General features: G+C 32.1%; 1 protein-coding gene across 3 annotated transcripts; it reads left to right on the forward strand.

Annotated features, from left to right (window-relative positions):
* Positions 1-265: 265 nt before the first annotated feature.
* LOC144844328 (alpha-N-acetylglucosaminidase-like) lies at positions 266-13,908 on the forward strand. 3 transcript variants are annotated; one of them, XM_078701182.1, is made up of 20 exons: positions 266-348; positions 802-999; positions 1,107-1,270; positions 2,003-2,184; positions 3,002-3,220; positions 3,362-3,523; positions 3,981-4,046; positions 4,689-4,752; positions 4,926-4,999; positions 7,139-7,295; positions 7,829-7,978; positions 8,572-8,714; positions 9,170-9,323; positions 9,814-9,899; positions 10,578-10,682; positions 11,188-11,308; positions 11,846-11,908; positions 12,338-12,381; positions 12,657-12,811; positions 13,572-13,908. In XM_078701182.1, the coding sequence occupies exons 2-20, from the start codon at positions 936-938 to the stop codon at positions 13,670-13,672; spliced, it is 2,274 nt and encodes a 757-aa protein (XP_078557308.1). In that variant the 5' UTR covers positions 266-348; positions 802-935; the 3' UTR covers positions 13,673-13,908. The 3 variants fall into 3 exon arrangements, with proteins under 3 accessions (XP_078557308.1, XP_078557309.1, XP_078557310.1); XM_078701183.1 differs by having other exon boundaries at positions 285-343; XM_078701184.1 differs by having other exon boundaries at positions 295-336.
* Positions 13,909-14,026: the final 118 nt, after the last annotated feature.

Here is a 14,026-nt window from a genome sequence, read left to right on the forward strand (position 1 = left end):
ATTTATTCATTCTCCTAATAATCAAATTTTAGGTACAGCAGTAAATATATCATTTATCCGGGTTAGTGTTAGTCTGTGTAATTACAGTATCCAGTATAAAGTGATTTCTCTTTGATAAATTACATTGTGTTTAAAAAGTTAAAAATGCTAATAAGATTGTTGCTACTTTAAAATGCATTATACAGTACTGTACATTACCGTAGTGGGCGTTGTAGTCATTTATGAAAATCAATCATCAGTGGAATGCCGTTATGGCGTTCCATACCGACATAATAAAAACAAACAAAACGTGTAGTGGACATCAACAAGGAAAACCCTAAAAACTAATAATTATACGTAATAAGTAACGTGCGTTTAATTCCTATTTTCCTGATAACTGTTCAATTGAAAAATGCTTACGGTTGAAACTAAACTAACCATAACCATAAATGATACCTGTTTAGTTGGTCTAGGCCAGGCCTATAATAGTCCTAGCTAGAGAGGCCTAGGCCTAGGCCTAGCTAGTCCTCCCTCCCGGACCCTGCTGGCCTGCCAGGAGAGCTTCAATATGAATCTGGCCTAGGCACTACCACATCACACCCAAGTTTTTCTTTTTTGTTCATTTAAATAATATGTAAATGTGATTAAATATTAATAGGGTAATAAAAGCCTATTTTCCCCTTACAAATGAATACCTACCTTTTTTAAATTTAGGCTAGGCCTAGTCCTACTAGATAGTAGCCTAGTTAGTATAGTAGGCTAGTAATTCAATTAAGTTAGTCCTACCTATTTATTTAAACGTTTCTTTTTGTATTTGTTTAGATAATACCAGCTAACTAGGAACAGTCCTAGATAAGAGGCTACGTCTGCGTACAACATCTACTACTAGTAGTAGGTCTAAAAGGCATACATTTTAACATTCACGCACTATGAATCATCTAGTCTAACTATAAATAATGCATCAACTGCGAGGTAAATTGTGCTTTCTGCTGGTCTTTGTAATTTTAAATGCGGAAAATGGTAAGTATTTAAGTCAATCCAAATATGTACTCAGATCATAGTAGTAATTTATTTTTTTAATTAAGAACTTCAACATTCAATAAAGTATTTTTATTTCTATTTTCAAGGAAATTCATTTGAAACAATACATTTTAAAAGTAAAACTGCAATTAATGTACAAACATCAGCTGCATACGATGTCATTTTAAGAATCCTTCCACCAAACACTGCAGCACAGTTTAAAGTCTCTGTCAATCCTGACATTGGCCCGTCTCACCTCACAACTTACAAGGTAAAAGACTCTTCTGTCATAAGATCTGACATCAACAGGTGATTGTTCTTGCAATGTCATTATGAAAGGGTCTTTCATAGAAGCACAATTTACACAGTAGTAAACATAAATTGATGAGTTCCAAGTTCGGCCGCCATCTTGCTTGAATTCCACTAAATTCAATCCATGGGCTAAAGTAAAAGAGAAATTAATGAATCACATTTCATAAATCGAAACGAAAACTCGTTTTTCTTTTCTCTTTCTTTCCTTTTCTTGTATATTGAGAAAAATTAAAAAGAATACTGATGTAACTTTTTTAATACATATTGTATTTTACCTATAAAACAGAAAGATGAAAAAAAAACAACGCTTCAATACGTTGGCCAAATTTTATAAGAGGGTATGTGCCAATATAACCAATTATGTTATTTTTTTAAAAGATATCTCTTTTAACCATATTATAGTACATATATATTATAAACAAATTTTTTTTAGCACTTTTTTTTAATTTAATCTTTCTATGTCTTTGTCATGGAATGGAATACTGAATAAAAGTGGGCTAAACCCACGAAAGAGAAAAAAAATTTAATCCACGTCCTCTTTTTCTCTTCCCTTCTACAACTGAAAATTGATGAGTAATATATATTTAAAGATGTCACTCTGTGAGCTAGATTTAAAGCCCAGCATTTGATTTAATACAGATACCAATATGTTTTAATTTGTTATAATATTATTACCACTTTTTTATTGCAGTTTTCTTCTGATGGCAAGATAGTTTATATCACTGGTACATCAGGTGTAGCAGTCGTTTGGGGATTCCATCACTATTTAAAACACTACTGTAATTGTCACATCTCATGGCAGGGGAGTCAACTAGATCTCCCTTCACCTCTTCCAGTTGTCAGTCCAGAAGTCTTAATAACAAGCCCAAATCAGTATGTAAATTTTGCTGCAATGCCTTTTAGTTTTATAGCTTTATGAAATTCATTGACAATTGATAGCTCACAAAAATAAATATACAGTAGATGAAAAATCAATTACACCGCAAAAAAAAATGATGATAGATAATTTATTTCAATATTATATACATGTATGGACAGCTCCTATAATTATGCTGTTAATAATCAGCGCAATTGTGTTTGAAATATGTAAATGTGATTAAATGTTATTATGCATATTTTATAGGCTAATTAAGCCTATTTTAACTACAAGTAACCCATTTACACCTTGCTGGAGAGAGGCAGACGTAAGAAAAATGGCGCAGTGTGTTGGACGTTCAACTACTGATCGTGAGATTCAGGTCCGAATCCAACTCTCGCCGTATTGCTTTTATCCTTAGGAAAGATACTTTACTTATGTTTGCCTCTCTCCACCCAGGTGTATAAATGGGAACCCGGTTAGATCAAGACACAACTTTTTACTACAGTAGTTGCATTATGGGAGGTGAAAAAATGACCAGGATAATAATGTTCAGCGCTTAGAGGTTTCACAGCATTAGGCGCTATATAAATCCAGGATATTATTATTATTCAAAATTTAAGGCTGGAAAATTCAAAGTACATACGGATACAGTACACACACTATTTGTCATTTTGAAAAACAAAACCATAAACCCATAAAATCGTAATGAAACAGTTAACCATAATTATGATTAATATTTTGTTGTTCTTGCAGCTTTTGCTAGAATCTGCACTGCATTAATTTAATGTCATTTAATAGAATATGATTTTTGCTTTTCATTTATAAACCTAGGGTACGCTATTATCAAAACGTTTGTACTGTCAGTTATTCGTTTGTGTTCTGGAACTGGACAAGATGGGAACAGCACATAGATTGGATGGCCCTGAATGGTATCAACCTACCGTTGGCATTCACGGCACAGGAGAGCATCTGGCAACGAGTCTATCTAAAAATGGGCTTAACTCAGCAAGACCTAGATGAGCATTTTGCTGGGCCAGCATTTTTAGCATGGTAATGAATAATTAAATCTGAAAATGTTATGAACTCTTGTTACATCTGATCCTGAAATCCTAAGTACAGTACTACTACTACTATGATGATAAAGTACTGTATGTAAGTGCCTGAAATAGTAATGATATTTATTTCACCCAGGAGTAGAATGGGCAACATAAATGCTTGGGGTGGACCTTTATCATCACATTGGCACACATTTCAACTTGACCTTCAACATAGGATTCTGAAACGAATGCGTTCTCTTGGCATGATGCCAGTTTTGCCTACTTTTGCCGGACATATACCAAACGCAATCACAAGGTACGTCCAAACTTTTCTAATATCATAAAAGGAAAATCAAGGTACACTAGTATACAAATAAAGCTCTGTCTACACTATCAAACTAGTTTGCCCAAAAAAAGTGTGATGTGCCCAAATATGGTAGTGATATTCCCAAATATGGTAGTGATATGACATTATCATGTCCAAATATTGGATCACATTGTTTTTGTCACATAAAGTTTGATAGTTTAGACAGAGCTTAATGAATGTTTATGTGTGGCGTGGTACAAATAAAGGCATGACGTGAATGATGAAAGGTTATATTTGTATTTAATTTATAGCTTTTCATCATACATACTGTTGCACGCCATGTGACCCACAATCAGCCAATCAAATGACAGGATTTTATTTATGTGTTATATAAACCTGAATATTGCATTATTAAATTAAACTTTCCAGTATATTTAAGCACCAATTAATTATTATTTTATTTCAGATTATTCCCAAACGCTTCTGTTACAAGATTAAGAAATTGGGGCCACTTTAGTGACCCTTACTGCTGGTAATTAAAATATTTTTATTTTTTTCCTTTCAGCAAAACATTACATAAAATTAAACATTCAACATAATTAAAGTGGATTTCTGAGGAAAGTCATGTTTACACCAACTATAGTATCACCATAAATTATATAAAACTCCAACTACTTTCAGAACAGATTTTGATTTTGTTTTCGTTCAAGAAGAACAACAACAAAAGTATATAATATCGTATATCCTCTGGTATTATCTCACCCACATAGAACATAAAATTGGGCTGACTTTGGTGGGGGACTATACCCGGGGAAACCCTGGTTAAGGAAAAAAATGATTGGTAAGCATTTCTTGTAAAAACTCATCTGAACTGCCTAGAGAAAGGCCTACATCCAGACCAAAGGTTAATACTGGGACTATACATGGGGATATGCCTGTTTGTGAAATCAGAGGAGGAGGTGGGACTAAACCCGAAGTGGGATTTTACCTGAGGATATACGGTACATACATGAACATTAAAATTTACTTGAAAAAGTTATTGCACAAAATTAATTAGTACACTAGATATACAATAACTCATGAATTATTACCCCTGTACAGTATTACATTTCTGTATAGAATGAAACAATTTTGTTTAAAGGTAAAATTAATTTTCATGTTTTAATTATTTCAGCACATACTTACTTGATTCCCAGGACCCATTGTTTAAGCAAATTGGTACTGCTTTTATTAAAGAAGTAAGTTTAACATAATATAGTTTTTGATACATTTCTTTGTCTTGGTGTGAGTTTTATATTATTGACATAATTTCTGAAAAACTTTTGAAACTAAAGTTGAACTTATGTATGTTGAGATTTTAAATGTTTATTTTTAATGTTATGTTGAAAAAAAAAACAAATCTTTGTTATAGATGATTGAAGAATATAATGGAACTGACCATGTTTATAATGGCGACTTGTTCAATGAAATGACTCCATCATCAAGGTATTATAATGTTTTAATGGCGACACATGAAATAATGACGTCATCGTAAGGGTATTATAATTACAGTAGAACCCCTCCTTTGGGACACCCCTATTAAGGGGATACTTTCATGTGAAATGAACGAGGGGATATATATTTCAACACTATGGCCAACCCCTATTTAAGGGACACCCCTATTAAGGGGATACTTTCATGTGAAATGAACGAGGGGATATATATTTCAACACTATGGCCAACCCCTATTTAAGGTACACCCCTATTAAGGGGATACTTTCATGTGAAATGAAAAGGGGATATATATTTCAACACTATGGCCAACCCCTATTTAAGGGACACCCTTATTTAGGGGACACTTTCATGTGAAATGAAAAAGGGGATATATATTTCAACACTATGGCCAACCCCTATTTAAGGGACACCCCTATTTAGGGGACGCTTTCATGTGAAATGAACGAGGGGATATATATTTCAACACTATGGTCAACCCCTATTTAAGGGACACCCCTATTAAGGGGATACTTTCATGTGAAATGAACGAGGGGATATATATTTCAACACTATGGCCAACCCCTATTTAAGGGACACCCCTATTAAGGGGATACTTTCATGTGAAATGAAAAAGGGGATATATATTTCAACACTATGGCCAACCCCTATTTAAGGGACACCCCTATTTAGGGGACACTTTCATGTGAAATGAAAAAGGGGATATATATTTCAACACTATGGCCAACCCCTATTTAAGGGACACCCCTATTTAGGGGACGCTTTCATGTGAAATGAACGAGGGGATATATATTTCAACACTATGGTCAACCCCTATTTAAGGGACACCCCTATTAAGGGGATACTTTCATGTGAAATGAACGAGGGGATATATATTTCAACACTATGGTCAACCCCTATTTAAGGGACACCCCTATTTAGGGGATACTTTCATGTGAAATGAACGAGGGGATATATATTTCAACACTATGGCCAACCCTATTTAAGGGAAGGTGTCCCCTTAATAGGGGCTCTACTTTATTGCCTAAACTGCTGCAGCACTAATAATTATTTTTTCACACAACAAGAATTACACCTACACATAAATATATATACTGTGCATCTATCTGGGCATTTAAAATTCAGCATTTAAAAAAGAGTCAAGGAATAATTGGCTCTCTGGCAAGCTTGTAGATCACATAATTTTCTCATTTTTTTTACAATTCTCATAATTTAAAGTTAATATTATTATTAAATTATTATTATTCCCTACCGAGTATTATGTACAAGCTGATTTTATTATAATTGTGATAGTGTGTTTCATGGTTGAAGTTCCAAGAATGCTTCAGACTAAACAGGAAATTATTCTTACTGAATTAATTCATAAACTTAATAGATTGAAGCTTAAAATATTCCCAAAAGGATTAATGAAATAACCTTCTGTATTAAAAACTTAAGTACCAATTAATATAGTTTTCTAAAGTAACCTCCCCAAAAAAGTCACTGGCCCAATACATGTGGTTTTCTTAAAGATGTATTGTCACCCAAAAACATGAAAAATGAAGATTAATTAAATCAGACTTTGAATATGTTATTTTTTAGTTGTAATCAAGTTAATCACTTCCATAGAAAAAAACAAAAATAATAATGTTTTCACTTATAAAATGACAAAATAAATAGGTAAATTCAACCAAAAACCATTGTCTGGCAGCCAATGTAACCATTTTTTGCTTTAAATTACTGTTTTTTCAGGTATATACATTTTTTTTTTCGATTCAATTTTTTGTCAAAGTGGATAACTATTATGTTACATTAAAATGGCATATTCAACAACAATTGTGTTAATAACTATTTTTTCACAGGGACAATACATCTTTAAGCATTTTAAGCCATATTCCCCATTCACACTTATATATTACTTCATACTTATATCTCATAACTTTCTATTTTAATGGAAAGTCCTTAGAATTTAAATATACTTGTATCTATTGTAAATACCACTTATTAAGGAAAATCCTTTTATGGGAAATTTCTTGCCGAATTGTCGTTAAAAACCAATTTTTTATGTTTTGGTTTTTTCACATTAGAAAAACACTATGAATTGTTAAATACTGTATATTTTATTTTATTTATTTATATCAATTTTGATTTCAGTGACCCAGATTATCTTTCTGCAGCTAGCCATGGTGTTTATGATACGATAGCAGCAGCTGATTCTGAGGGTGTGTGGTTGATGCAGGCATGGTTATTTACTAAAGGAACATTCTGGACTCATGAAGCGATTAAAGCCTTTCTTGGTGGTGTACCAAAGGTAAGGTTTTGGGAAAAGGCTATTATCCCTATTATATGTTTACATCTTTTTTCAGTAGTAAATTAGATGTAGACATTAGATTATATTCATCAAATATTTGTAAAAAAAATTGGCAAGATATTAGTACAATACATACATCGCAAAATTATAATGAGAAAATTATAAAAAAACTAAATATGTAAAATTGCAATAAAATTTGAAGTTCCATACCATTATTATGTTACCATAAGATATTGAAGTACCTTTAGAATATTTACAACCAATCCCCCCCTCCCCCTCACCCACCCGCCCCTTAAAGTGATAAGGTTGTTACATTGTACCTTTCAGAAACTGACAAAATGTTGTTACATTGTACTGACAAAATAAAGAGTAAAGATTTTGTCTGCTCATCAAGCAATATTCCACAGTTTTACAGAACGTTTTACACTTCGAAATTATGAATTGTACTGGTTTATTTTGTGTGATTATTATACAGTAGCAAATAAAATACTGCAGATGTGGGTAGAAAATTAAAATGTATTATTTATTTATAGGGTAAGATTATTTTACTTGATCTTCAAGCAGAGAGCCAGCCAGTGTACAACAGAACCAGCTCATTCTTTGGTCAGCCCTTCATCTGGTCTATGCTGCATAACTTTGGAGGTAACCATGGCATGTATGGCATGCTAGATGCTGTTAATCAGGTATTGGATGTTTAATACCCTTTTCACATCTTCATAAATTGTAACAAGTTGTAACCAGGTTTGATCTCACGATTTATTACATGTTTTCATACACGCATACGCGAACAATCTCGGAAGAAAGCATAGTTGCGCGATACTTGATTATTATGATTGGTTAGTTTAATACCAGGGCAATAGACACACGAGCAGACATCTCGGAACAAAAAAAGACATGCCTTGCACTTGCCGGTGTGTTTTTCTCCCAAGATTTCACAGGAGTCCCATGTGAAATCTCAGGAGATTTTCACACTATGCAAACCTTGTTACAAGTTCTTACTTTTTGCAAATATAAAAAAAGTGTATAAGTGTACACAAAAATGCAAGCTATATGACCAATATGAACCTGTTACAATTGATAGGTCATCATTATCATTGAATCCAGCTTGAGAGAGGAAGACCCCACAAAAAATACAAATTTGTTGAAGCCCCTTTCCCTTTACAACTTTTACCCTTTAAAAAGGTGAGGAGTGTGGTGACAGGCCCTCTACTCTACCTATTTTTGTACCATTTTATGAATTTAAGGATATCAATATCCATATTTGTTTTAATTATAGGGCCCATTTAATGCCATGAAATATAAGAATAGTAGTATGATTGGCACCGGTTTATCACCAGAAGGAATTGATCAAAACTACATTATTTATGATTTCATGAGTGACCTGATGTGGAGGAAAGAATCCGTAGATATCCAAAAATGGTATTTTAATGCATTTGTATACAATTGATTTTAAAACATCATAAGTTTCCAAATTCTAAGAGATAGACCTAATTGGCTATTTCGTTATTAAAACATTCATTTATATTCAAATACACAATTTCTGAAATGTGGTTTTAAAGTGATTTGAAAAATATTATTTTAGCAACTATATTGCTAAATTTCTTGGAAGATCAATGTCGTGACCTATATGCTGTGAAGTCCACCATAGTTGTTATTAGATTTTCATGTCGACTGCTACCCTATGACCTCATTTATATGATATGCACATGCGCTAGTTGACTGACAAATTTGAGCACTTGTTCAGTGCCATTTTGGCATTTGCTCTCGGACATGAGTAAAGTTTAAATAACTTATAAACCATTTTATACTTTTTTTCTCAGTAAGTTTTTATTAATATTTTATTTTTATAAATGAACAGTTTCATTAATTTGCAGGATTAAAAATTATTCATTACGGCGCTATGGATCTGAGGCAGCAAGCCATGCTCTTTTGCTACTTGCTAGGTCTGTCTACAACTGCACAGATGCCCATGAGGATCACTGCGCAGCCATAGTTGTCAAACGGCCTACCAAAGACATGTCATACCAAGTAAGGTTTTATTGTATACATTTCTGAATCTTTGTGGACAAAACGTCATCACTCTCTGAACATGAATGATAAAGCAAAGCATGATAAAACCATATTTTTCAAATTTAATCCCATTATTCAGTATTTAGTATTCAGTATTAGCAGGTCAAGCCCAAAAAATAGTACAGTATAATGAAGAGAAAAATTAACTAAATAAATGTTACATTGTTTTTTTCTGAAATTTAGTATCTGACTAAAGCATCCTTCTCGAGAATAAACAAAAAACTCTTGAACATAATGCCCAACTTGTATTTACTTTTCATTACTTGTACCCTAACCATTAAGGTTTAACTTGCCTATGTATAATTTCAGGCTAGTTAGGATGTTTTGCAATTGTTGTCAATCCACCATTACAGAAAAAGTAGCTGTTAACAGAATATTTCCTTTATTATCACAATAAACCAAAAGAATTTGAGTACAGTAATGATTTTTATTTTGTTTTCCTTTGTAGATTTGGTATAATGAAAGTGATGTAGTAGCAAGTTGGAAGTCTTTCCTCAACGCTGTAGACAAAGTAAAACTATCTAGATTATTCAGGTCAGTATAATCAATTCAATTAATACAATATTTGCTTGATCTTTATGAAATTGGTTGAAACAAAAGGTGATCCTCGGCCCATACTATGATAAAAGATTAACTTAAATTGATTGATTTTTACTATATTAAGTTCTGCCTACACTATCAAACTTTATGTGACAAAAAAATGTGAGATGCCCATATATGGACATGATGATATCATATCACAACCATATTTAAGCAGACACTATGATATTTGGGCACATCACAGGTTTTTTGTCAAATTAGTTTCATAATGTAGACAGGGCTTTACTACTCCTTATCATATGTGCAATTTTTTTTTATACCTTGGATTTTATATTTATATCTTGTACTATTATATATAATTTGTTATGAACAAATACATTTTTTATGTTGTGCTTCACAAAATCAGTGTTGTAGCCAGCATGCAATTTTCAATTGTTAAAATTATTTCAGATCTTCCATATTAAAAATCACAAATGTGCTTGAACTCCTCTGCATACAGTAGCTACATCGTTGTCTTACCTGTTCTTAAATTTTTACTATAGCCCTGAAATAAATGAAATTATTATTGTTTTATACCCTTATTAAATCTTAGAAGCATAGAAATAGGTATCCCAAATGAGATCATATCTGTAAATTGTTGGCTTTTAAACCTGTTTTGTGTCTATTTTTAAGGTATGATGTTGTTGATGTCACAAGACAGGTTCTTCAGGATGTTGCATATCATGTTTACACTAACATTATGAATGGATATAAAACAAACAATTACACAGCTATTAAGTGAGTTTTTCTTTGATATTGTCTGAACTTTTCCTTTGAGATGAAACCGAAATTTGGAGATGAAACCAAAAATTTATATGACCTGTCTTCCAGCAGTCCACCTCCCTTTATTGCTCTACATTTGGAGCTCCACCAAAGTTGATTGTAAATAAAATAAACTTTCTCAACTTTAGTATCAGTTGACTTCACTGCTGGTGTACTCGAGATCTACGTTACCATGCTATACACTTTTATTTTAATTTTAATTTTTTATTTATTTAACAAGTATATTTAATATATCGCACTGTATTTTCTTTAAATTCATGTAAATAAAAAATAAAATACATTCAGTTTATCATTTTTAATTTGAAGATTAATTATTTTTTATTTTATGTGTTTTAATTATTATTATTATTTGTATTTATTTTTATGCTATATTAATAACTATCTAGCATCTGTTAAATAATTACTTTATATGTCATTTACAAGGCAAAATCCAATTTTTTTCAATAATTCTTGAATCTAGTACTTATGGTGATATTTTACTTGAGTTGCTGTTGGACATGGATAGAATACTATCTTCTCATGAGGATTGGTTGCTAGGAAAATGGCTTGTTGCAGCCAAGCTGCTCGCTGCTAATGCCGAGGTAATCAATGACATTAGTAGGCAATAATAAAAAAAAATAAGTTAAGCGAAAGAGTAGAGGATTCCTATACCTAGGCTAAAAAATTGTCTTGCTTGTCACATATATATGTAAAGTATTATAAAATGGGTACAATACTTTTTGTATTACTTATTTAGTAGTCATTGGTTAGAGGTACACACCTAATTGGTGACAGTGGCTTAGGCTGCTTTTGTGCTTTCCTGGCAGCTAGTGACTATGATTTTATATTTTCTTCTTGCGTCGTGTTTGTTTAATTTGTTGATTTGTATTATATTTTGTAAAATGTATCTTTTGCCTGAATAAATAATAATAATACAAACAGTACGACATCAAAGGTTAAAATAAAAATGCAACAAATATAACATTTCAAGAAAGGTAGCTAAACCCCTGTAGCTAAGCTTCTCGATAAGAATGAATGACTGGTTCTTAAGAAGGCTCTGTTTTATTAGCTGAATTAGCAAAATGAACTGATGATACAGATGAGGATAATTAAGTTTTTAATCTCTTTTTTATTTTTAGGAACAGAAGCTCTATGAGTTCAATGCCAGAAATCAAATTACTCTTTGGGGTCCCAATGGTGAGGTAGGTATACATGTCCTTCTTGCAACATGTTATTCAGTAACAGATAAAGCATTTTACCTAGTAGGCCTAAATAGGTGCAACTTCGTCACAGTTCATCCCACATCACTGATTCAAATAGCAAGAAAGTATATATTTATTTTCTTGAAAATCATAATTTTCTAAAAAACTTCAATTTTGTACACTGTAATACAACTAAGTAGAACCTCTAGAAAGGGGACACCTTCAGGGCCCAACAAGTGTCCCTTTAATAGGGGTGTCAGCCATTAGCCATGGTATTAAAATGTTGCCCCTCGTTTGTTTTAAAGTGTACCCTAATAAGATTGATTTGGGTTCTCTACTGTGTTAGTGTTTATTATATAAAAGTGTAATAACAACTTAATACTTAATACTTTATAGAGAATTGTACTATTTTATTTCTACTTATCTTAGATTCTGGACTATGGAAATAAACAATGGGGAGGTTTACTTAAATCGTAAGTACAATAAGTATACATAGATTGTTAGTTTTTCTCTTCCTTATTAATCCAAAACTGTATGTTGAAACTTGAAATTTTAATTTGTAATTGGAAGAACATTTGTGTGTTTTTTAGAGTTTTTATAATCATTACTACATTTACATATTGCGCTATATACAATCAGGGACTGATACAGTAATAATTTTACGATTTATATATAGCACAATATATAAATGTTGGTACCTTGTATGTTATTTTTTTTATATATATATTGTGCATTTATCTTTATTTAGTTATTATTATGATCGATGGAAACTGTACATAGATACACTACTGAAGTGTGTAGAGACAAAGAGTAAATTCAACCAAACAGTATTCAATGAGCAAAGCCTAATGTTAGGTCAAGCTTGGACCAAAGATACAACAATTTATCCAGTCATTCCTACAGGTTGGTGTCTAAATTCATTTTGTTTACGTTGTTGATCAATAGGGACTTTACGAAACATGACGGTTAGGGGAGGACAACAAATATTGTGTGTTCGCTGGAGTGTAAAATCAACATAGCCCTTTTATTTGTTACGCACCCTTGCACGAAGACGACGACCGGCAGTATCTTTTTCCGATCCCTCTCGTGGCGCGGGGCCCTTCTGAATCGCTTGGCTCTGGTGATACAGCATAGGCCTAGCCTTCCTAGCTAGGGGCCTCGCATTCGAACGTTCAAATGTTATTTCATTAAACAATTAAATTAGAAGTTATTTCATTAAACAATTAAATTAGAAGTTATTTCATTAAACAATTAAATTAGAAGTCCAAACATTGTTTAGAGTTCTGAAAATTCCATGTCTAAGTGTAATTTAAACTGTATATTTAAGGTTATATATACATTATTTCTAGTTGTTCTCCGTAAACGGGAAAATGGCAACTTTATCGTCCTCAAAGGTTAAGTTCAGGCTAATCTCGGCCCACTTTGTTGAAACTCATGCATAAATTATTCATGAGCACTGTCCTGTGGCTTCCCATCGTGTACGTCCCTATTGTCACTCTCTTGCCAACTAAAATTGTTATTGGTGCTCTCTATATATATACACTATTCAATTTATTTATTTCGCGGGTATTGGCGGGTATTTTATCATCTGCTGATTCTTGCGTTGTTGTACATTTGAATTTAAACATATTTTTTCTATTTATAATGTGGTTTTATTTTATAGGGGATACTATTGAGATATCAAGACAACTATACAGTAAATATGAAACCAGTTTCACGGAAATCAATCGGAAAATAAGGAAACAACATGAAAGAAAGCCATGAATTTATATAATTGGTATTCCCAATAAGCCATTTGTGTAATTTACAAAAGATTGAATTTCTCAGACCTTCTTTTCTTTCAATTTTGTAATTTTTAATACAAATATTGAACCTACAGTTTGTGTTCAAACATATGATATCCAATCTCTAATAAAATAATGTACAATATAAAATAAATTTTGTTATTTGCACTTTATGATTTATATTATTGAATATAGCTGCTGGTCACTAGTTTCTTTTTTTAATTTCATATTATCAGAATCAATAAATTTTGATTAACAACTCCCTGGTTTGATGTCGTTTGGGTGTTATAGTGATTATAAATAGATAATTGAACTATAGAGTATAAGATTTGCA

This window comes from Antedon bifida, chromosome 6 (genome assembly GCF_963402885.1).
Source record: "Antedon bifida chromosome 6, ecAntBifi1.1, whole genome shotgun sequence".
NCBI classification, from domain to species: domain Eukaryota; kingdom Metazoa; phylum Echinodermata; class Crinoidea; order Comatulida; family Antedonidae; genus Antedon; species Antedon bifida.